Below are 22,098 nucleotides of genomic sequence, written 5' to 3' on the forward strand. Positions count from 1 at the left end.
GAAGTCAGGATTAGATGACAAACAAATACTAGGAGAAGTGCTGTGAAAAACTATTTGCTTCATGACAGCAACATTTATGAATTTTCGTTTGTAACTTTCATTCTCTGTGATCAGAGAGACTTCAGTGCTCTAAATCACAATCATAGACTATCGGCCTGAATTATTTTTCCCTTCAACATAGAATGATCACTGAATTACAGTTATACTTTGGAAGTCGTGTCTACCTGCTCATCAAACTCCATTTTGACAATTTTTAAAATTGTTAGTAAGACTAACACATGTGCATGCACATGTGTGTGCGAACACACACACACATACACACGTACACACACAATTAAATCTTATAGGAAAAGGCGTCTACCTCTGCCAAATTTCAGCTGGGAACAAATTTTTATGGTTAGCTAATAAACCTGCTGAAAACAGGGGTTGATAATGGAAACCCTCCCGAGCCCTTAACTACAGTGTGCACGGCTATAATAAAAAGAATTAATGCAGTCAATTTGTACTACTGTTCTTGGAACAAAAAACCCTATTTCAACCACAGTCTTTTCAACAGCTGATTGGCAGCCCTGTCCATTTCCCCTCTGCAGTGTTGTCAGGAGTCTTCAACATGATAATGAGCCTGTCACCATATTCAAATAGCCCTGTGACAGCATGTTTTGTGAGTGTGACGTCCACTGCAAAGGGTCTGTCAAAAAGCACCTTTCAGAAAATGAAAAGAGAATGCTGTCCTGATGATAAACCTAATTTCTCCATAGATAAAAGAGTGAGATTTTTCATCAGATTTTGTCAGTGTTGTGTTGCATTTATCTCTTCAAATGTTCCTGTTTTCTTTTTTTAAATATACATAAATTTAGATTTGTCAGTGACGGGGAAAAATGATGATGAAACACATTTTCTGTTCTAGGAAGCTGAGTCCACCAGGTTACAACAGAGGGAAAAGAAAAAAAAAATCCTGATACTTTTCTATCACATTAAAAACAGGTAGAAAAGTAGGAGGCTAACTTGTTAACTTCTCACCTAATAAACTTCCAAGCATGGAACTGGGATTCTGTATGCGTCACTCATAAGGCCAATTGAGTCCCCAAAAATACTCACAGGAAGTTGCTATGTTCAAACTGTGTATCTATACAGTCACTTTTGTCAGTGCAGATGAAAATCTGTAACCATGTTAGTAGCAAGGAGAAAGCTCTTACTTCAAGATTCGTGGGCTACTTATTATCTTGGTAAATAGTATTTGTTTTATGAATACTTGGAAAATGCATTTACATCATATTTCAACGCATTACAGATTTCTGTGTGTGACTAAGATGTTTAGAAGTACTATTGTCGAGGGAAAAATAATTATTCTTGTGTTATGAGGATTTATAAATAGCCCGGGTTCTCTAGAACATCATTTAATTTTCTTCCTTTGTTCCCTCTCCAATGTAGACCAAATCCACACTGAGTGTTCAGTATTAACGCAAAAATCTAATTTAGATGTTTCCTCAAAAAGGATATATGTACTTGTATAAGTATATACACTATATATAAAATACATACCACACATGTTTGTTTTTTATATATATATATAAAATATACATTCATACATAGCTACACATACATGTACACACACATAGTAGAAAGAATATGGAAGTGTTTATTCTTTGTGAATATTAGTGTCTCAGAATTTAATAAAATTCACACACATGTGCCCAAGGAAAACTGAGAAGCTCTCTGGCTTTGACAGTGGAAGAAGTGGGACAAGGATTGGGATGAGGAAGCAGGGGGGACAGGAAGCCAGCAAGAACTGTCACTCTCTCCCACCTGAGGTGCCCTCCGTATCCCCTTAAGCAAATAAACACATGCAGGAGGTCCCAAAGGCTTCTAAGAAAGAAAACATAGGTAGGAATGTAAATCTAATGCCTACTTTATTTAAAACTCTGTGACAATAAAAGAATCTTATATTTTAGAAAACACATATCTGCCCAGTGTAGTACTATGTCATTTAATTCACTAATATGCCTATATTAAACTATATCAAAACACTTTTTAAAAAAATATTACCAAATATACATAACCTTGTGTCTCCCTACCCTGACTTTAGCTAATGGCTCACTGACTTAAGTCTCATTTTCAAAGTAATATTTTCTTTCACTCATCTGTTCTATGCAACTTATGTATCTATAGGTGATGATAGTATTTGTGAAACAATGATAGCATTTTTGCTATTCATAAGCAAGAAAATTGGAATTTTCATTCTTCCGATTTCAAATAAAATAAACACAGTCCTAGTTATATCTCCTTTGAGTTGAAGTCTGACGATGCCAAAAGGACCTATTAATTAAAGAAAATGAAAATCTCATGTTTTTGTATGTATCATAGATATAAAGCTGACATGACTAGAATGTTTTCTTAACGAAAAATTAATATATTTTGGTGGTTGAGGAGGGGGATCTCAATTTTTGCAATAGAGGTTATCCTGGGTATACCAGGAAGGATTAAAATTTAAAACACAAAATAGAGATTTTTGTAAAGGTATGATTTACCTGTACCAGTCAACAGTTAGTGAAGCTAAAATTATTGAAGACATTTTAGGTTTTTTATTTTTTTTTAATTCTAGAGTAAGAAAAGGCAGCAAAGAAAAAAAAGGGGGGTGGTTCCCCAATATGTGTAAAGTCAATGCCCGAAAGAAAGTAACTCATTGAGAATCAGCAATAAATTTGACTGATTTTCAGTTTGTCAGCTGGAGGGAACTGTTATAAAGCCAATAAATAGAGCTATAGACAGCCGGCTTTGTATAATATCCTTTTCCTTTGCCTAAATGTTTAAACTACTGGTTCATTTGGGATTTTTTTTTTTTTTTTTTTTTAAGAGGAAGAGAGAGAGAGGGAGAGAGATCTCAAATTGAGCTATCCTCAACATACAAAGCAAATTTCAGAACCTTGAAGACTTTCATTGTCTCTGAAAGTCATTGTCACCACCCTAATCCCCTCATTAAAGCTAAAGAAATGCTGGGATGGCATTAAAATGAATGCAAACCATTTGCAGCAATCTCCTGCTCACACCACCTCCAAATGAAGGCAGGCACATTGCATAATCCAGGCAGCAAGAGCTCCTGACAGGTGGATGATTTATGCTCATAGTCAGAAGAATCGGAGGGCCTGCGGAGGAGACAGCATGAGCAAGGTGGTGGCGAGACAGATGCTCTCAGTGGGCTTGCAGGGGCTGGCAGGCTCCAACTAGTTCAGGTGCAACCTGGACACTTTAAGTGCTGAACTCCTATTGCCTAGATTCCAATACTCTGATGTGTCATTTGCAATATTATACGCAATGTACATAATGAATAAACTGTCAAATCCAAGCAAGCATTGTACACATGCTGCATATACCTCTTACATACATAGATGTTATGTACACGATGCCCCAGCACATAAGTGAAAGGAAACCTCTTTTTGTCAAATGATGATTATGATACAGATGTAAATATTCTATACCTTCAGGATCCTCAGTTCTGAAAAATATTTAGCCCAGGTATGGTGAGTGGAGAGTGACAAGATTTCCTAACAATTGGATCAATATTAGAGATTGCACAGTGGGATTAGGAGAAACACACCTCAGCAGAAAACCGACATTCCTGTCAATTATATTAATTATTTTTCAGATACATGACATGCTTTCATGACATTTTATTCTGAGAAAGCATTTGAATATTTCAGAAGAAATTTAGTAAGAGATGGATAAAAGGAAGAATCCCTATAGAGTTGAACTGCTTTGAGATCAATCTTTAAAACAGTTTTCCAGAATTTCTCTCAATAGCTCCAAACAATAACAATTTGGTAAAGATTATGGTATTGGTTAAAAGGGTAGATAAACCTAATTACAGTTATTGATGACAAATTACTGCGACTCCAATCTCTAACAGAAGGTATTAGCCAGCATTTTACTGGTCAGCAGTAAACCACCAATGGACAAAGAAATTCACCTCATAGATCTACATAGAACTATACAGATCATTCCTTTTCCACGCTCAGCCCAGTATCTCTGAAGCATAAAGCTCCAGGCATTAGTGAAAGGGATAAGCTTCCAAATGTACAAGCTTTGGGTTATCTTGGATGAATGTGATTTTACTTTCAACTCCTAGATATTGTAGGGTCAAAGGTAGAATTGCCAATGAGAATTAAAGATCCCTTTAATTAGATAACAGTATTCAAAGACTTGTAAATTCCCAAGAAGCCACTTTGCAAAGCAAGAGTTACAGTGTTCTCCTGGGGGAAAAGATGGGCAGTGGGCTTTTTTTTTTCTCAGCTATTCACCACTATGAGAGAATTTTTGAAAAGAACAAAATGGAATACATTGTAAGTAATTCAGAATGCCTCCAGACTTTACAATTCTCCCTAGAGAAAAAACTCAAACAATTTGAAGTCTTCACAAACTGCATCCAAATCCTTTTTTTCTAACTTCATTAAGCTCCAGTACTTAAAAATCGTTCATAGCAAGTACTTTAATTAGAGACGAGCCAGTGCAGAATAGCTGGACAGGCAGTGCGTCCACCCAGTGAGCAGACTGCCCAGGGGGGACAGTCTCCACCTCACTGATGCAACTGGTGAAGGGACAGACTGGAGTGCAGATACATTTCTTCCTTCCCCAAAAGAAAACAGGAGGATGCGTGTGGGTTGGTGGGTTACAGAGAAAGATTCAAACATCATTCTGGCCTCATCAGTATTCTGGCAGTTTAACATTATATATACAGAAAAAGAACAGAAAGTGTGTTAAAAAATGCAAGTTTTAAGGGGAACAGAGAACAAAGTCATCTGCACTATGGAAGCCTATTTTTTTCTTTCTTTGTTTCCCCTCCTTTTTCTCTCTCCTCCCTCCTTTTTTCTTTGCTCTCTCTCTGCTCTCTCTCTCCACCAATCCTCCTTCCAAACCCCATACTTTGAGACTGAAACCATGAAACCATTGCCATGAGAACTGTAGTGCAGGCATAAAACCAGCATCAAAGGATGTAAGTGCCACACAGAATCCTGATATGCTGCCATTAATTTGATATTCAAGGGTCAATACAAGGGTGGAAAGGTAGCAGGGGAAGGAGAAAGAGCAGAGAAGAGAAGAGAGGGAAACAATCGCTATGCATGAACAATTTGTACTTGCTGCTTCTCTGGCTAGAATAATGTCTTTCAGGCAGAACTTGAGCAGGCAAGTAAAGAGCTCACAGGTTCTAAGCTACCTGCAGCTTTGAACCCAAGTTGTTTAGAGACTTAAAAACAACAACAATAGCAAATGGTTTTCAAGGGACAATATGGTTGTTAAATATTCTAGGTGGTGGTAGAAGAACTTTCTTCACCTATAATATGTCTTTTTTATCCTGAAATGCTAGAACTGAATGAACAGATTAGCATGTGCAAAAGTAACTGTAGATGCCTTCATAAATTACACCTGAGAAAAAGTTAGCAATGTCCAGATGAGAAGTGATTCCATGGATTCAAGGTCATTTGTTTCTAGTCCATGACAGACTTTCTTGCTGTCTCCCCACAATCCACTGAGGGGTCTCTGTAATTCTGGCAGGTTTTGCTGACCCTGCCTGTCACCTTCAGCTCTCCTGCACACAGGAAAGGGTCTTGGGCCAGAGTCACACAGAGCATTATCGGGGACCTCTGATCCCAGCAAGTCACGGACAGCGAGCAATGTGAAGACAACCTAAGCCTGCTGTGAACGTAGCACTTGGTCATTTTGGAGGGAAAAAAATTCCAGCAAGATGACATTTGAGACCAAGCAGAACCAATTCATCTTTGGTGTAGTTATGCAAGGTCCTAAACATTTGAGCAACAAAATAATAGTAATGTTAATAACAATGAATATTTACAGAGGACTTAATATTTGTCAGGCACTGTGCTAAGTATTTTGGATACATTATCTTATTTAATCCTCAGAGCAAACTCTGTAGGATAGGCCATTATTATCATCACTATTTTACAGACGAAGAAACTGAGGCTAGAGACATTAAGAATCTTGCCAGGAATTGGTGACTTCATAGCAACCCCGGGCTGTCTATTAGCAAATTCTATGATGTTATTAGTATGCTATGTGGAATAATGTGTTTACAATACAATTCCAAATGTATTCTCTTCATTTTTCAACTATGTTTAACCTGTAACTTTGTAAGATATTATACTACTTACTGAAATTTTGCAATGGGAGAAGAAATCAATGACCATTTTTCCTCCATTTTTTTCAGCCTTGAGTTTCTTTAAAATACACAGCCCTGAAGAAAAATATAAAAGCCAAAACAAAGAACAAGAATAATGTATGCCTTAGCACTTCATGTTAGGGACTTTTCATCAGTGATCTCTCCCATTGTGATCGAAAAGAGACAGTAGCAAAGGCCCTGAAACTAACCTCTGCTTCTCCGGCCCATTAGCTATTTTCCGACGCGCACTCCGGTCTCCCAGGACTGTTTAAGAGTTCAGCTGACTACAGCACTGTCTCCTTGTGGGTTTCCAGTTAAAATCAATGCCTTAACTGAGGCTGCAAGTTGGATTCTGGAACTGCAAGTTAAGTAAGACAGGTGAGGAAGGGAAGAATTCCTAGCTTTACAAGCTTGGGAACTTTCAAAGAGGCCAGTTCCTGAGTGGCATTAAAATAGAAATAGCATTACTTGTAAAAGCTGGGGGATTTTGTTCTTTCGTATCTTAACAAAACTTTTGATAGATTTTCTCTGCTGGAGCACATAACCAAATAGTTAAAGATTTGTGAGATAACCGGGAGATTCTCTAACATTTCTTAGGCACCCACGGTTTGAATTGAATTTCTGTTCCTTTTACTTTGTCACCATTAGTGAAGCTTTATTTTTCTACACTATCCCCTCAAGATCCTAATTAATGACTACTGGGGAGACCTGCAGATATATACAGAATCATTGAGAAGTACATTTGTTCACGGACCACAAATTTGGGCCAGTTGTCTACAGAGCATGAAAGTGATGCTACAAATGGAAAATGAAATAATCAGACAACAACCTGGACAGCCTCTTGGGGACAGACGCTGGGCAATGGCAAAACCTCTTCCGCTAAACAATAGGCTATGATAGTCTACACGGAAGGGGTGCCATTCAGAAATATATATAGCTCAAATATTATTCAAACCACCTCCATGATAAAGCAGAAATACTCTATACAGACAATTCAGCAATCACATTCTGGTCCTGCAAAGAGCAATATTTACAGAAATCAGATGTTCTTGTTATTGCACAGCCCTCCTGTTTTAGAATGCCTACATTCTAAATGGTTCTGGAATTTGTAACAGCTCCGGAACCAAGACTATTCCCTAAAATAAAGGTCTCCTTGCTCACAAAAGGAAGTAATAGCAGCTTCCACGTGACTTAAAGGATATTTCACCTTTTGACACTCTGGTAAGATTAATTAAGAGAAGAACCAAAAGACTTCATTATAAATATCAGTACAGCATATGAGCTTCAGAGTCAGAGAATTTCAGATTGAATCCTGGCTTTACCATTTAATAGATGTCTGATCTTGGGCAAGTTATTTATACCAGTTATTTAGAATAAGTCTTAGTTGTTATCTCATTTATATTCACTAACTTATCACATATCTATGGAGAAGACAGATGAAAACCAACATTATTCCTCATGTTTTTTTTTCTTTCTCCTTTTTTTGGATACCAATTGCTATATTATCAGTGTAGTCAATATACTTTTGATAAAAGAGGACTTCTAAAATATAATTCTGTCATGGTCATATGAATATAAAAGAAAATTTATTCATAATGCATGTATGAAAAATTTCTAAAAATCATTATTTATGAAAAATTATTCCTGCACCCAAATTGTAAAAATGCAATTGAAAAGTGTGCTGAAGTATGCTTCAAAAAGAAAAAAAAAGTCACATTTTATTGAGCACCTACTATGTGATCATTATTGTACTAGGTGCCATGAAGGACTAAAATACAAACAGTTCCTGTTTTCAAGTTGTTTATGCTTTGCTCCATGAGACATCCAAAGTGAAGAATGGAATACTAAAAATTAATAATGCCTATTATTTTCCTAATGCTGTTGTTTACCAGATGCTGTACCAAGAATATTACATATATTATCTCATTTAACCCTGAAAGCTGTCCTCTGATGTTTGTATAATTACATTCTCCATTACATAGGGAAGGCTTAAAAAGGTAAAGTAACTTGTCTGAGATGGCACAGCTAGTAAGTAGTAAATTTTACAGTGAACCCTGAATCTATCTCTGTGCTATCCAATACGGTAGCCATCAGTCATGTGGGGGCTATTTAATTTAATTTAATATAAATTAAGTAAAATTAAAGCCTGACTTCTTCAGTTGCATTAGACACATTTCAAGGGCTCAATCAATAGTCACAGACTTCATTTGACCCAGAGTCCATGCTCTTTATCTTTATGTTCTATTTCCCTCTGTGGAAAACATGAAATTAAATGCTAAACAGTATGAAACTGAATATAAATGCTGGTGAAATTCTGAAAAGGGTAATATCTCTGTTATATTAAGTCTTTAGGCTTATGAAGGATCATAAACTCCATAAGGATAGAAACTCTTTTTGTCCATGTTCACACAGTGAATGGTATGCAGCCAGCTCTCAAAATACACTTGTTGAATGGATGAGTCAAGGATGGATGAATAAAAGTTTGGAGATAGACTTACAATGCGTATTATTTGGACTGATAGATAGAAAACAACTCCTGGGCAAAATAACCTCACCCTAACTCTAGATGTTGTAAAGAACAGGATGTACTTCTGCCATAGCAGATAGAAATATTTACACAGTTCAAACCACAAGGCATGAATCCACATTCCTTCCAAATACTCCAAATTATGTATGAATTGATGATAACTTAAGACTGGCTAAGTTCAGAGTAATTGCCATTCAATTGGCTTCAAATATACTAATGATCATGATAATGTTGATACTGAAGAACCAAATAGGCTGGGAGACAAATGTCTAAGAGAGCAGAGAGGTGAATTAATGGGAGGCAGGAGTAGGGAGGGGACCATTATAGAAGTCACAAGTTTGGAAATCACCAAATGGTAATTCAGTAGAGTTGTGAAGAAATTTGGCTTTTAGAGGAAACTATTAGAACAACAACAACAACCCTCCCACCCCCACAAAAAGAACAAACTTAATGGGGTGGAGAGGGTGAAGGGAGAGAAAGTTGCATTTGCTCCAAAACTTCAGTGTGAAGAAGCGTGGTTGGGGGATATTAATTGGACAATCCAGGGAGAAGCCACTGAATAAGGGCTCAGGTGGCCCCAAGGAAAACACTTATTATAGTTGAGAACTGAGAGGGAGGCCAGGCAAAATGGACTTGACCTCCTATGGGGGCAACATGCTGGCTTGAACTGAGACACAAAACCGGAAATTGGCACAGAAACAAGATCTAAGTAGAAATACATATTAAGTTAAACCAAGTAATGTAAATTACCTCATTTTTACACACTCTATTCCTTAAATTTCCCACATCCCCAAGATACGTACAAATGCTAGTAAAATGGTACAGACATAATAAAATTATGATTATACAGCCTATGTAGAAAAGATTTAATAGATGAAAATGTAATTCTTGAGAAAAATAGGAAAGGAATTTTGATCCTATATACACACAATCTTTAGAGAAATAGGTTAACCAAAGGGCAATTGCTCAGATACCCTCCCTTTGGGTTTTGCCATAGGTCCCATTTCATCTCAGACAGCCATCTATAAAAAAGTATCTTACAATTGGGGCTTTTAAAATAGTAGAAATCCTGACATTCCTGTCAAAGGGCTCTGTAATGCTTCCTGCTTCCACAACCATTTCCATATCACTCTCTTCTAATGGCATGATTCATATTGATGTCAACGTGAAAAAGCATTGAAGGCAAAGTAAGGTAAAAACAAATTTATGTTGTGGATAATCAGCTGAAATCCATCACATCTGAGGGTCAGTTACTATTGTGCTTGGGCTGTGCAATCTACTTGGGTAAGACTGAGTGGAGTGGCAGGTCCTGATATTTGTTCTGGTAGCCACAAAGCCACACTGGCTCTCAAAAACACAATCTGCCATTCACTTAAGTCTGGTTTGCCAGCAAGCCCAAGGATGGACTCCCCACTAGTACCATCAGGCTCAGGGAATTTGGCTAGCACTAGGCACCTCAGACTTCTGCCAGCTAATTGGCTTTGGGGAAGCCGCTGACCTACTCTCCACTGAGTGGCTTTTGTGAACCTGGAACCTAGCCTGCTTCCCATCATTGATCAACCTTGGCCAAGCCAGCTGGCTTGTTCCTTTGCAGACAGCTTGCCTTAGGGAAGCTGGTTGGTGGCTCCTCAACCTACTAAGTGAGAGAGAGAGAGAGAGAGAGAGAGAGAGGAGGCGAGAAAGGATGAACTACAGAACAATCTCTCAAAAAATGACCAGCGCTCAGTGTCAGATGAGGGGGACTTAGAGATGAACAAAATCATGCCTAATAATTGATATGTTAATAGGTGGAGTAGAACTCTGCATAGCCTTCACCAGAAAGGTCACTAAGAATTTAGGAATGGGGCCCAAATGAAATAAAACCATGAAATACTTCATTAAATGAGTCTTATTCAAATGTATACCTGAATTCCTTTAGTTACATTCAACCACAATGTCATCATCATCGATGTCACGTTGATATACGTATGCATTGGTAACAAGGATCAAAAATCTGTTGTTTGGAGGCTGGTGGGAAAAAAAGTCCACATTAAACAGAGTCCTATGTGGTTCTGGCCACCCCTCACCACTTACCAGGCTGGCCTTCCAGTGCCTCAGCAAATGTTCAAGCAGGTTTCCCCCGCTTGGGGCTAAATCCATTGGGGATTTTTTTTATAATCCAAAAAGAATAAAAATATGTAACATATTAGATAAATGCTGGCTTCCTATTTCAAGTTCACAAATGGAAATGACAAACGGGGACAATCAAATAAATGATTAACTTTTAATAGTATCGAAGAAAGCTAAAGGAACTGTTTCTTAGGATTTCAGTCTTTCTCTCTGCCCTCTCTAAAACAAATGCAGGGAGAACAGATTTATTCAGCTGAAATAATTTGTAGTGCTGCAACTGGTTAGTTCACATCAAAGATTCTATCTACTTCACTTCTAATGTAATTGTGATTTTAAAATATATACATAAATATAAAAGTTTTGGAGAAGCAGGTATGCAGGGAGTATGTGATAGTCTTCTAAGAGCCACACGGATTACATGCAGAATCATGGACAAATCGTGAAAACATTAGAACTTCAATTTTCCCCTTTTATATAATAGATAAGATGATAATACTCCAGTAGTACACTATGGCCTTATCCTCAAAACAACTGAGGCAGATGGTGCACAAAGTCAGTGGATCAGATTCATTCCTCTCTACAAAAGCATGACTTATAAGAAATGTGGTTCTGGAGTTCATTTTCTAAAAGCTCAGCCAGAGATTAAAGCTGTGCCACAAGGCAAAATTTTTCTCTATGTTCCAATTTGGATTTAAATAAGATGTCATGCACTGACAAAAACACAGAGCAGTAAATAGAGTTCCCAGGAAATGAACAGCTTCAGTATTACTGATGTTTATTTATGTAGTTTGTAACTGTTAAGTTATTCCAAAGTTTATGTTGGGATGTCAGGACTCTCAGAGTGGGAAATCACTGTAAAAGATAGTCTGGTCTAATCCTCACATGATACTTGAACTTGTTCCCTAACAACATCTCTCACAGTGCTGGGAAACTTACTGCCCTCCAACACAGTTCATTCTATTTCTGGACATCAGGTGAAGAACTCAAAGCACTGAAGTGAGCCCTAGCTCCAAAAATGAGGGATGGGTTACTTAAGTCATCTTTTAAGAGTTCAGTACCTCATAATACCCATAGCCTCTGAAGAATCCCAAGCCAAATACATACATGAGTATTCCTGAAGTTCCAAAAGAATAACTACATGAAATAAATGTACAGCAGAGGCAGTAGAATCAAAATACCTGCTACAGAACCTAGACTCCTTCATACCCTATGAGAACATTGGAAGGTAACACAATCTCTCAAAGCTTCCCTTTCCTCTGTGAAATGGGGAAATAGCTACCACTGAGGTCATTGTAAAGATTAACAAACCCCAACAAAAGCACATAGCACACAGCCTAAGGTAAATTGAGCTCTCAAAAATCTGTGCTAGTAGTCTTACCTTCAAAATCTTTAGTATTCATTTTGAGACTGACTATTCAAGTTTCATACCAACAAAACATGAAAAAAATCACCATCTAGTAATACAGTATCCGTACATAAAATAACTTGTTGTGGTACCTTAAGTACATTCCCAAATGGCTTAATGTCAAGACGAAACTCACAAAGAAGGTGCTCTTTGCTATTGCTTATATTACAACTTGGGAGTTTTGTTTAATACTCTGCATTAATGAGGGAGCTTCTTAGGATAATATTACAATAGAGAGTGCAAGAAATACCTGTGAGGTCAATGCAGTTCTATTAACTGTCATCTAACACAGAAATATTTTCCTTGAATACCATTAAAGCTTTCTCCTTTTCTTTGTTCTGCTTTTTGAAGGCAGTAGGAGCCCAAATTTCCCTACCAATAATTTCTGTTTTCGATTTGGCAGTATAATGATACTAGACTTGAGGGAAAAAAAAAATCACCTTGGCAATGTCTTCTTCAGAGGTTTTTACAAAAGATGTTTTGTTAGGATAAATTATACTAAGTAGGCTCTTTAACTAAGCAAAAACAAATCCACTTGTAACTAAATGACCTGAGTAGCTTTATGTTTTTTAAAGAGAACCTACCTGGAAAACACTACGCTCTTTAAATGAACATTTTATTAAAATGGAAAATATGAAACAGAAGGGTAATTAGACAAGTAAGTTGCTCTTTGCTACTCCTGCTGATAGGGTAAACTCAGAAGACTCTCAGAGTTCCTACCGCCATATATAAATCAAGGCTCAAGCTATGGTTGCAACAAAACAGCTCTGGGATAATTTTTCTTTATATCCTGGGGGCTCAGGCCAACTGATTAGAGAGATGTAATGGCAGTTAAATGAATAAATGTATAATTTGTGCTCTCTCGTATATGTGTGTATGTGTGGACATGCACAAATTGACTTCTCTAAAAAGGTGGAAACAGAAAATATATCACATGGACTGTGTTGGGATCACTCAGAATAAATAGAGCATCTGGACAACTAATTCTCTAATGTAAAAGAAGATCTCCATATTTCTACCATTTCTCCCACCCAAGGATTTCCTAAACATTAGGTTAGCGCTATTAATCCATGAGTCAGAGCAAAAGATGAAGATCGTTTATTTCATAGAGACTGGCAAATCTTGATGGATTTAAAATAATTCGTCAAGAAGCTGGGCAAAAATGACATGACCCTTTTGACATACAGTGTCCTCAACCTTACTATTTGATCTTCACCACTCCTGATGTACATTGCCTTCTCTAACTCACGATCACTCCAATACTCTAGCCTGCTCAGTTATCTCAGAAAGACATTTTCTCAGACCAATCCCCATCATTATCTCTGACTTCAGTGGTCCCATCAAACTTTAGGTGAGAAGCCTGGTTTCCTCAGAACAGAATCCTAAGGAAAAGTCACCTCCTAAAGAATGTCACTTATTTATATACCTTAAGCTCAAAACCCCTCATTAGACTAATAAACTCTGTTGCTTATTGGGATCTCCAGGACGTTTTCCCATTTCCTCCAACTGCCAAATAAGTATTCAGGTCACTCTTGGTCTAACAACAGATGCAGGCAATCAACTCACTTAAGGAGCAGGAAAGACCCCTTACTGGGCCAAGGCTGCAACACAGCTTGGCATAGATACAGGATGGTCCTAGGCATATGACACACATGGCTTTTAATCCCATTCCCACTTTATCTGCAGTGGGACTGTGGGCAAGTCACTAAAACTCTTTGACCTTAGGTTCCTTATCTGACTAATGAGAATCTGACACCCAGGGTCCCACTTTCCTATACTGGGTAGGGTCATAACATGATAATTAAATCTTAATACCATGTATTGTCTCACCACAAATGATGACTTATTCCAAATACCATTTCTCAACCTCTGCTTTTACTTCATCTGAAACATTGGCACTCACAACTCTACTATATTGTTTACACTGCCTATCTGGAATCTTCATACTGTGTGTATTTTCTAGACTTTCACAAAGCGGGGAAAATATGCATACATAACACTGAGTACCTCTGTAATTAAAAGATACTTTATGTTTTTGTCTTTCTTTCTTTCTTTTTCTTTTTTTTTTGAGACAGAATCTCACTCTTTCCCCCAGGCTGGAGTGCAGTGGCACGATCTTCACTCACTGCAACTTCCTCTTCCCAGGCTCAAGCCAACCTCCCACCTCAGCCTCTGGAGGAGCTGAGACTACAGGTGTGCGCCACCACACCTTGCTAACTTTCTGCTTTTTATTTTATTTTTATTTTTATTTTTTGTAGAAACAAGGGTTTCATCACGTGGCCCAGGCTGGTCTCAAACTCCTGTGCTCAGGTAACTGTCCCACCTCAGCCTCCCAAAGTGCTGGGATTACTGGCATAAGCCACTGTGCCTGGCTGAAAGATACTTTAAAGAGATCAAATCAAGTATGAAAATCAAAAATGGGTATCAATAAAACACATAACTATCCGATTTGTTTTGCTTGTTTTAATAACTTATCATTTCCTCCACGAGAAATATTTAGAAGCCATTTATAATTATATAAGCCTGCTCTTCTCCTTTCCTACTGCCGTCAATATTTTTATTTAAAAAGTAACAATAAAACTTCAAATAAAATCTGACTGGTAGCAATCACAGCAATCTGTGTTGAGATTTCAGATGCCCACAGAAATAAAACCATACTGACTGCACTTCAATATATTGACAAGAGCTGGGAGGAAATGTGAGGAAATAAAGAGCGAAAGTTTTTCAAACACAGGCAAAAATACACTATCAGTACTTCAGTTCCTACTTATTTAAATACCTACTAATTGCTCTACTGTGCCTTCAACTCTCATGTCTGTTAACTTTGAAAAAAATAACATATTTCTTGCTCCTCTAGGAAGATGAAAAGCATCAGAAGAATTTTCAGTTCAGACAAAATTCACAAATAGCACAACTCATTAATCCATATCTATCAAACCAGAGCTCCCATGGTAGTTCCAACTTCATGGATATAGTCATCATCATCATCATCATTGTAATTATAAGTCTCTTGGTGTCATATATTGGAATAATGTTTTTATAGGCATTATATCATTTTTAATACTATATATATAATTTCAGATTAGAAAGGGTAAGAAAGAATATAGTCTAACTGCTCCCCTGAAGATACAGGAATGGAGACTCTTAGAAATGAATGGACTTGCTCCAAATTACATCACAGTATTAGGTAGTTGAGAAATCAGAATTAAAAGCTAAAGCATAGGCCCAGGCACAGTGGCTTGTGCCTGTAATCCTAGTCCTTTGGGAGGCCAAAACTGGAGGATCACTTGAGGCCAGGTGTTTGAGAACAGCCTGAGCAACCTAGTGAGATGCCATTTCTACAGAAAAAATTAAAATAAAAGTAGCACGGTGGTGGCATGTGCCTGTAGTCCCAGCTACTCAGGAAGCTGAGACAAGAGGATCACTTGAGTCCAGGAGGTCAAGGCTACAGTGAGCCAAGATCATGCCACTGCACTCCAGCCTAGGGGACAGAGCCAGACCCCTTCTCAAAAAAAAAAAAAAATGCCCACAAAAATTTACTTATGAAGTTAACAGGATTCTTACAATTCTCCTTGTTCATTTTAAAATGTGTGCCACTTGTCCATTTTCTTTGGTGGAAACATTAGCTTTCTCCTCCTCCTCTGCTTTCTCTTCTTCCTCCTCTTCTTTTTCCTTTCAAGACAAAGGAGTAAGTTCTCCTTTCTGAAGCTAAACCAGTAATTTTAAAGCCTTCTTCACCTCGAACGTTGTTAGTGAAAACCTCTGCTTGGGTTAAAGCCCCTTTTTTTCCTTTTTACACTGTTGCCTCTCTTCATTTGACCTAAGGTCAGATATTAAAGACTAAATTTCCTCATGAAATTTCTGAGCAAATTTTCATTTATTGATGTGCTTCTATAAAAAGTTTGGAAAGCACCCCTAAGGCCATTGACATTGCCAACGGATAACAAATTACATGACCTTGGGTTGGTCTAGCAAGTCAGGCTCATAGCGTCACCTGCTAAGCATGTACTAGACCCTGTATCTACATTAAATCTCTTGGTCTTCACAAAAACCTCACAAAGTAAGTTCCACCTTCAGTCTCATAGTTATAAATAAATAGGCTAAAGTGAGTGAGTCTTAGAGAAGTTCCTTAACTTGCTCCAAGTCTCAGAGGTGGTAGAACCAGGACTTGAATCTACGAGCCACCTGGCCCTGAATCTTGACCCCTACTCTCTCTGGCTACAGTAGCTAATGTTGACCCAATCCTCACACTAGGCCACATGGTATGCTAAGCTCTCAACCTGCAATATCTCATTGGATATTTACAACACTTTGTTTGCAAATACTATTAGTGATGCCATCATTTTACAGATGACAAAATAGGAGATTAGAAAAGTTAAGTAATATTTTTTTAAGGCAAAAGAAAAAGCACACTTTTCTGGCATGAAATAACAAAACTGGTCCTCTAAGTTGCCTCGTTTCATCTACACTTTGGCATGCAGGCTGGCCTGGCTAAAGAATATAATGTGAGTGAATGTGAGATTTTTGCTCACCTGCAAGAGTAAAAGAAAAATATTTGAGCTGCCAGGGTGAAAGCCATCGTGCCAATAAACATCAAAACAGCCTTTAAGCCTTTGATCAGTGAATTCCATACCTAAATAAAATGATTATTGCTTTCATAAAATGTCTCTGTTTGCTACTGAAAGAAAGCAAACTGAGCTAGTATGTCCTGCAATAGCCTTTAAATAACCAAGGAGAGAGATCAAAATAAAAATAAATCTTGACCAGATTTATAGGTGCACCTTGATTAGTTCTTGCTATTTTCCTTCAAATAAGCAATACCTGAAAAAAATGAAAAGGGAATGTTGAGACCAGATATCATGTAATAGATGGGCTTTCTCTGACATACAGTGTGGTATAATGACAGAAAAAAATAATGCTGGCCCATCATTTGTGACACTTACCAGCTAACTAGAGGGGAGAGAAAGACAAAGAGGATTTTTCAGGATGCTGAATGGTGCCACCACTTGGATTTCAACAAATTATCATTTGTTTTACTGTACTTCTCAAAGTTTTGTTGTATTGCAGAATTTTGTTGCTTTCTCTAAGACAACACGTTTTCCTTTTTTTCAACTGGTACAATTTTTTTGAAAAATTCTAACATTAAAATCAAATGTAGTGTATTCAAGTATAATTCCATTGCTTGCTAATAAGAAAGCATATCTTATAAGAATTTTAATTACGTAAAATGTGATGAAACTGGAGTTGTTTACCTACTAAGCCATCACTTTCTCCTTCACACTCCCACCAACGCTCAGATATCTTCTCAAAGTGAGATGCCATAATTAATAGAAATGCCAGTCAGTAGAGCTAAGGATTATTATTTTCAAAACAGTATAATTCTCATTTTTCTATAAACTACCCTTTTAATGAAAACCTCATTTCCTTCAGGCCACACTTTACCTACAATGGATTTGGCTAGTTGAATAAAAATACCTGTTAAAGGAGAGAAAGTTCCCATCAAAGCTGTTGAAATCTGATTCCATTTCAGATTCTAGAACTAATGTTTTTTGTTTAAATAGATTTTGTCTGTCAATTTCCAGACCTGCTGTGCCATCAGCCTGTATGGACTGCTGCGGTCAACACGGGGGTTGTAGCAGCAAATTTTATTATGGACTGGTAATCGAATTGAACAGGTTTACATTTGAATAGATTTACTACATCATGATCTCTGACATACTGCATGGGACTGAAATCCCTCTCCATCCATAAAGATACATTTAAGACAGTATCATTCTCTCCAGGCTTAGAAAGCAAGTCTTGAACCAAGGAGATGGCCAAACATAATTGTGCATTTATATGCACGGTACCATGCAATATTTCACTGCATTTTTTAAGTGCAGAAGAAAAACAATATTCCATATTTACTCATAACCATCCCATCCTTTTGATTTGGTTGTTGTGGGAGGTGGGGGGAGGTGGTTAAAGAACTGATATTTTGCCATCAAAGTGGGCATTAAGAAGTAAAGGAAAATAAATTATTATTTGAGTATATCAGCAACAGCAGCAATTCCCTAGAAAACAGATACTTGCTTGATAACAGCAATTGAAGAGGTGTGAATTATAGATAAGCACTGTCCCATTCACTTTCATCAACAACGTTTAATTAAACACAGTTCACACCTCTTCATTCACTCTTACTGCCCTTCAGGATTGTTTCTGCTAGAAATCACAATGGAAAAAATGTTTAAGGAAAAATATCTTCTTTAAACCTGGAAAAGCAAATGGTGTGTAAATTATAGCAGTAAATCAAGCTAATAAAAAATTACATATTCCTAGAATTCGAGAAGTGTCTCCATGTAATTCAGTATTTCAAAGTAAAACCTAAATCTAGATCAATACCACGTCAATACAAAGCATTCATTCTTGTATTAATTTTAGAACTTGTTAAAAATGGATTTGCTTTTGAAAAATAATCATTCCTCAACTTTCAAGGATTTGAAATCACTCTTAATTAAGTCTTTTTGATTGAGCATAAGTTTAGTTTGAGTATCTACAACAAAACTAAGTGGCAACATAAATATAATTAAGGCCAGAAATTGACTGTCAATCACTGATCACTAACTCAGAAATACGTTTTGTTTGTTACTCTGCTATAGGGGTTAAAGCAATGGCTAAGATAAAGGACTCCACTTCACAAACGTAAGCTACCACCATCATCCTAACCAAAAGAAAAACTCTGTCATGTGGGTTGGGTGGTGGTTGTTTTAATTATATGTTTTCCTTTATCAAAATTGTCCTTCTGGCAATTTCACGTAAGTTTTCTCTAGCAAGAACCACCTAATCTGTCTTTTTCACTGTCATATCACTGGAGCCTGGAATAGTCCCTGGAATATGGGAAGACCTTAGTACATATTCAGCAAATGGATTACAAACGTAAAACATGTTAACTCTGAAAAATCCTAAAAGGATCAAAGGCTATACCGTAAAAAGTACCCCCATCCTCATTTTCATTCACCAGTGTGACACTGTTCGCAATCTTTAGGTATCCTTCCTTCCTTCTACTTCTCCATGTATGCACATGTGGATATCCATCACAGTGTGTACAATGTCTGCCAGTCATTCTCCTTTCTATCTCTCTCTACATACATATATATATATGTATACACACACACATTCCCATACATACACATACACACACACATATATAATGAATCATACTATTAAAAAACTTGTTCTTATATATTATTTACTTAGTAATGTATCTTGGTCATCTTTTTGTAAAACTTTATCATAACATTATACACTTCTTTGTTTATAGCTCTTTCTCAAGGGAAGAGCAAAGTGGAAGACTAGAAGAATTTAAGAGGGTCTTCTTTGTTCCTATTTGATAAGTAAAAGTCAGAGAAATACGATGTGAATTCCATATATCCAAACATAATCTGATCCACTCATCTTCCTGTAATATTGTTCACAGTAAAAATCTTGAAAGAAGAACAAATCAGGAAAAATTATGACACCACGTGATGGCACTCACTCATTTACACTCTGATTCACTGTTGGTGAATTAATACGTGAGCCTATTTGGATTTAAATGTTAAAAAATAGGGGATCTGCAGTAAGAGCAAAATATAATAATAGGACAAGCCCCAGAAACAAAGCATAGTTCTATGATGCAACAGAAGTTATACATTTCAATATTGAATGAATCTAATTTTCTGTCAAACATTAATTACCAACATTTCATTGTGTTACTTTATAAAACTGTGCTCATTTCAAACCTGGTGAATTTTCTGAAGAAAAGGAAACAGAAAATTCTAAATGCAGCATGTAAAAATGCACATTTACAAACACACACACAAGTACAGCAATGTGTAAAAGAAAAAAAACTGAATCACAGGCCTCACAAAGTAAAGAAGACATTTTATCCATCTCCAAGCTAACAAGTGAGTTTCACTAGAAATGCTGAAATATACAAATATTTCAGGACCTTTGACATGTGTGGAATAGTTGAGTGGCATCTAGAATCAATGGGCTCAGTTCCTGGCTCCACCAATTATAAACTGTGTGAGCTTAAGCAATTTGTTTAGCACAGAATACATGTCACTGTTACCATTTTATGTTTGTTGTTGTTATCCCCAACTGAAAGCAAATAGAAAGCAATTTTAATATCATATTTCAAGCCATTTGTAATAGAAAATAAACTCTAAAAGATAAGGTTGGGAAAGAATAAAGAGTGCTTTAAACCCAAGATTAAGGAAAAAAACAAAACAAAACAAAAAAAACACTCTCTGCAAACCCAGCAATGACAAGGAAACCAAAACTTCAATGGCAGTAGCCTCTTGGTTTGTCTTCATCCTTTGCTTTCTGCAAATTGTAAAGAAGAAAAAAGCACTACGGTCAAGCATACCTGGTGTGTTTGGCTGTACATCAGCTTCTCCTACCTTGTCCCTTCCTGTCAATGTCAAGTGGTTAGCCATAAGTTATCAGAAAGTCCAGGTATAAAGGAGTATTCTGCCATCAGAGTCAGGGTACTTACTATTACCTCATCTTTTTCTGGTTTCTCTAAAATTGGTGGAATTTTTTGCCTCCTATCCCCACACCAAAATCAAAAGCTCAGGGGCACTAGCAAAGAGCCTTACCTTCTTTCAGCATGCCCACTTTTAAACACTTCATGAAGCGGCAAGCCTGGCAGGATTTACGTCTGCGCTTTGTGATTTCACATTCATTCGTGGCAGGGCAGCTGTATTCTATGTTGCCTACAACACAAGTTTGAAGAAAAGTTGTCAGATTTGCAAGATCCAGAAAACATTAGCATCCCAAAGGCAATGTCAACTCTATTATTCTTACTCCCCCACCCCAAAAAATGCCACATGAGACTCAACAGAAATGTCACAAATACCAAGCTAGATGCTCTGCTATAATCACAAAAGATACATGGGGGAAGAAGAACACACATGGCGAAATGCTTCAAAAGATGAACTTTAAAATTAGCCTTCAAAACATTATGCTGAGTCCACCCATGCAAAGGAAGAGTCTTCCAGAATCTTGTGATCCAAAAGAAATTTCAAAATAGATTATGTTCATGAAAACACAAATATCAAAACCAGATTCTTGGATTGCCAATCCTGGATTTATTCTGTTTCTTAATACTTTGGTGCATCAGGCTTCTTGTCTTTCTGACATTGAACAATATAAACTTCACTGTGGAAAATGGTATGTAAACAAATCTGGGATGTTATAGTAAGCTCCTAGAGGGTAGGGACAGAAATTACATAGTTGTTGCTTTAGCACTTACCAGAGCCTTACAACACAATTCTGTGCTTGGTAAATGCTTACTGACGATGGTGATGATAATGAACATGATGGTCATCATCATTAACATCATCATCATCATCATCATGTGTGTTACATAATTTGCATAATTAATTCCAAACACTGAAGTTCCCTGATGTTAGACCAAAGAATAAACTGCTACGAAATTATATATTTTTAATATTAGACTTTGTATCACTTATGGTAGTACCTACATATTTAAAATGGTAACTAAGAAATCAGAAGAAGATCCAAACTAAATTTTTTTTTTCAATTAGTACAATGGTAGTGTGTGGGATGTGCTCTGGGGCTGCCTACAGCTTTGTAAAGAAGCTGCCTTTAAAATAAAGCTTTTCTCCCCTATCAGCTCTGTCACATAGTGCTTGAAGGTCTTTCGTTACTTCCTAACCCTTTCCCCTTGTGATTAAGTGCATTAGTATCTTAATGAAAATGCATTCTGTTTATTGCCCTCTTGGGAAGGGGGAGGTCATCACACCAAATGCATAAATTGTCATCAGAGACGGTCCGAGCATAATTGCAATTTTGCTGCTCCATGTTTGCAATACTCAGGGTCCATCCAAGTCCCCTGAAACA

General features: G+C 37.1%; 1 protein-coding gene across 13 annotated transcripts in view; it reads right to left on the reverse strand.

The window, feature by feature from the left end:
* ESRRG (estrogen-related receptor gamma) overlaps nt 1–22,098 on the reverse strand; it is a 656,319-nt gene that overhangs the window by 134,552 nt on the left and 499,669 nt on the right. For 12 of the 13 annotated variants that reach the window (XM_011929433.1, XM_011929425.1, XM_011929435.1 and 9 more), the window contains one exon: nt 20,832–20,948. The exons of the other annotated variant lie outside the window; for it this stretch is intronic. In XM_011929433.1, the coding sequence (XP_011784823.1) occupies nt 20,832–20,948 (117 nt within the window). The remainder of the gene's footprint in view (nt 1–20,831; nt 20,949–22,098) is intronic. 13 annotated transcript variants of the gene reach the window in all.

This window comes from Colobus angolensis, unplaced genomic scaffold (genome assembly GCF_000951035.1).
Source record: "Colobus angolensis palliatus isolate OR3802 unplaced genomic scaffold, Cang.pa_1.0 Scaffold81, whole genome shotgun sequence".
Lineage (NCBI taxonomy): Eukaryota > Metazoa > Chordata > Mammalia > Primates > Cercopithecidae > Colobus > Colobus angolensis.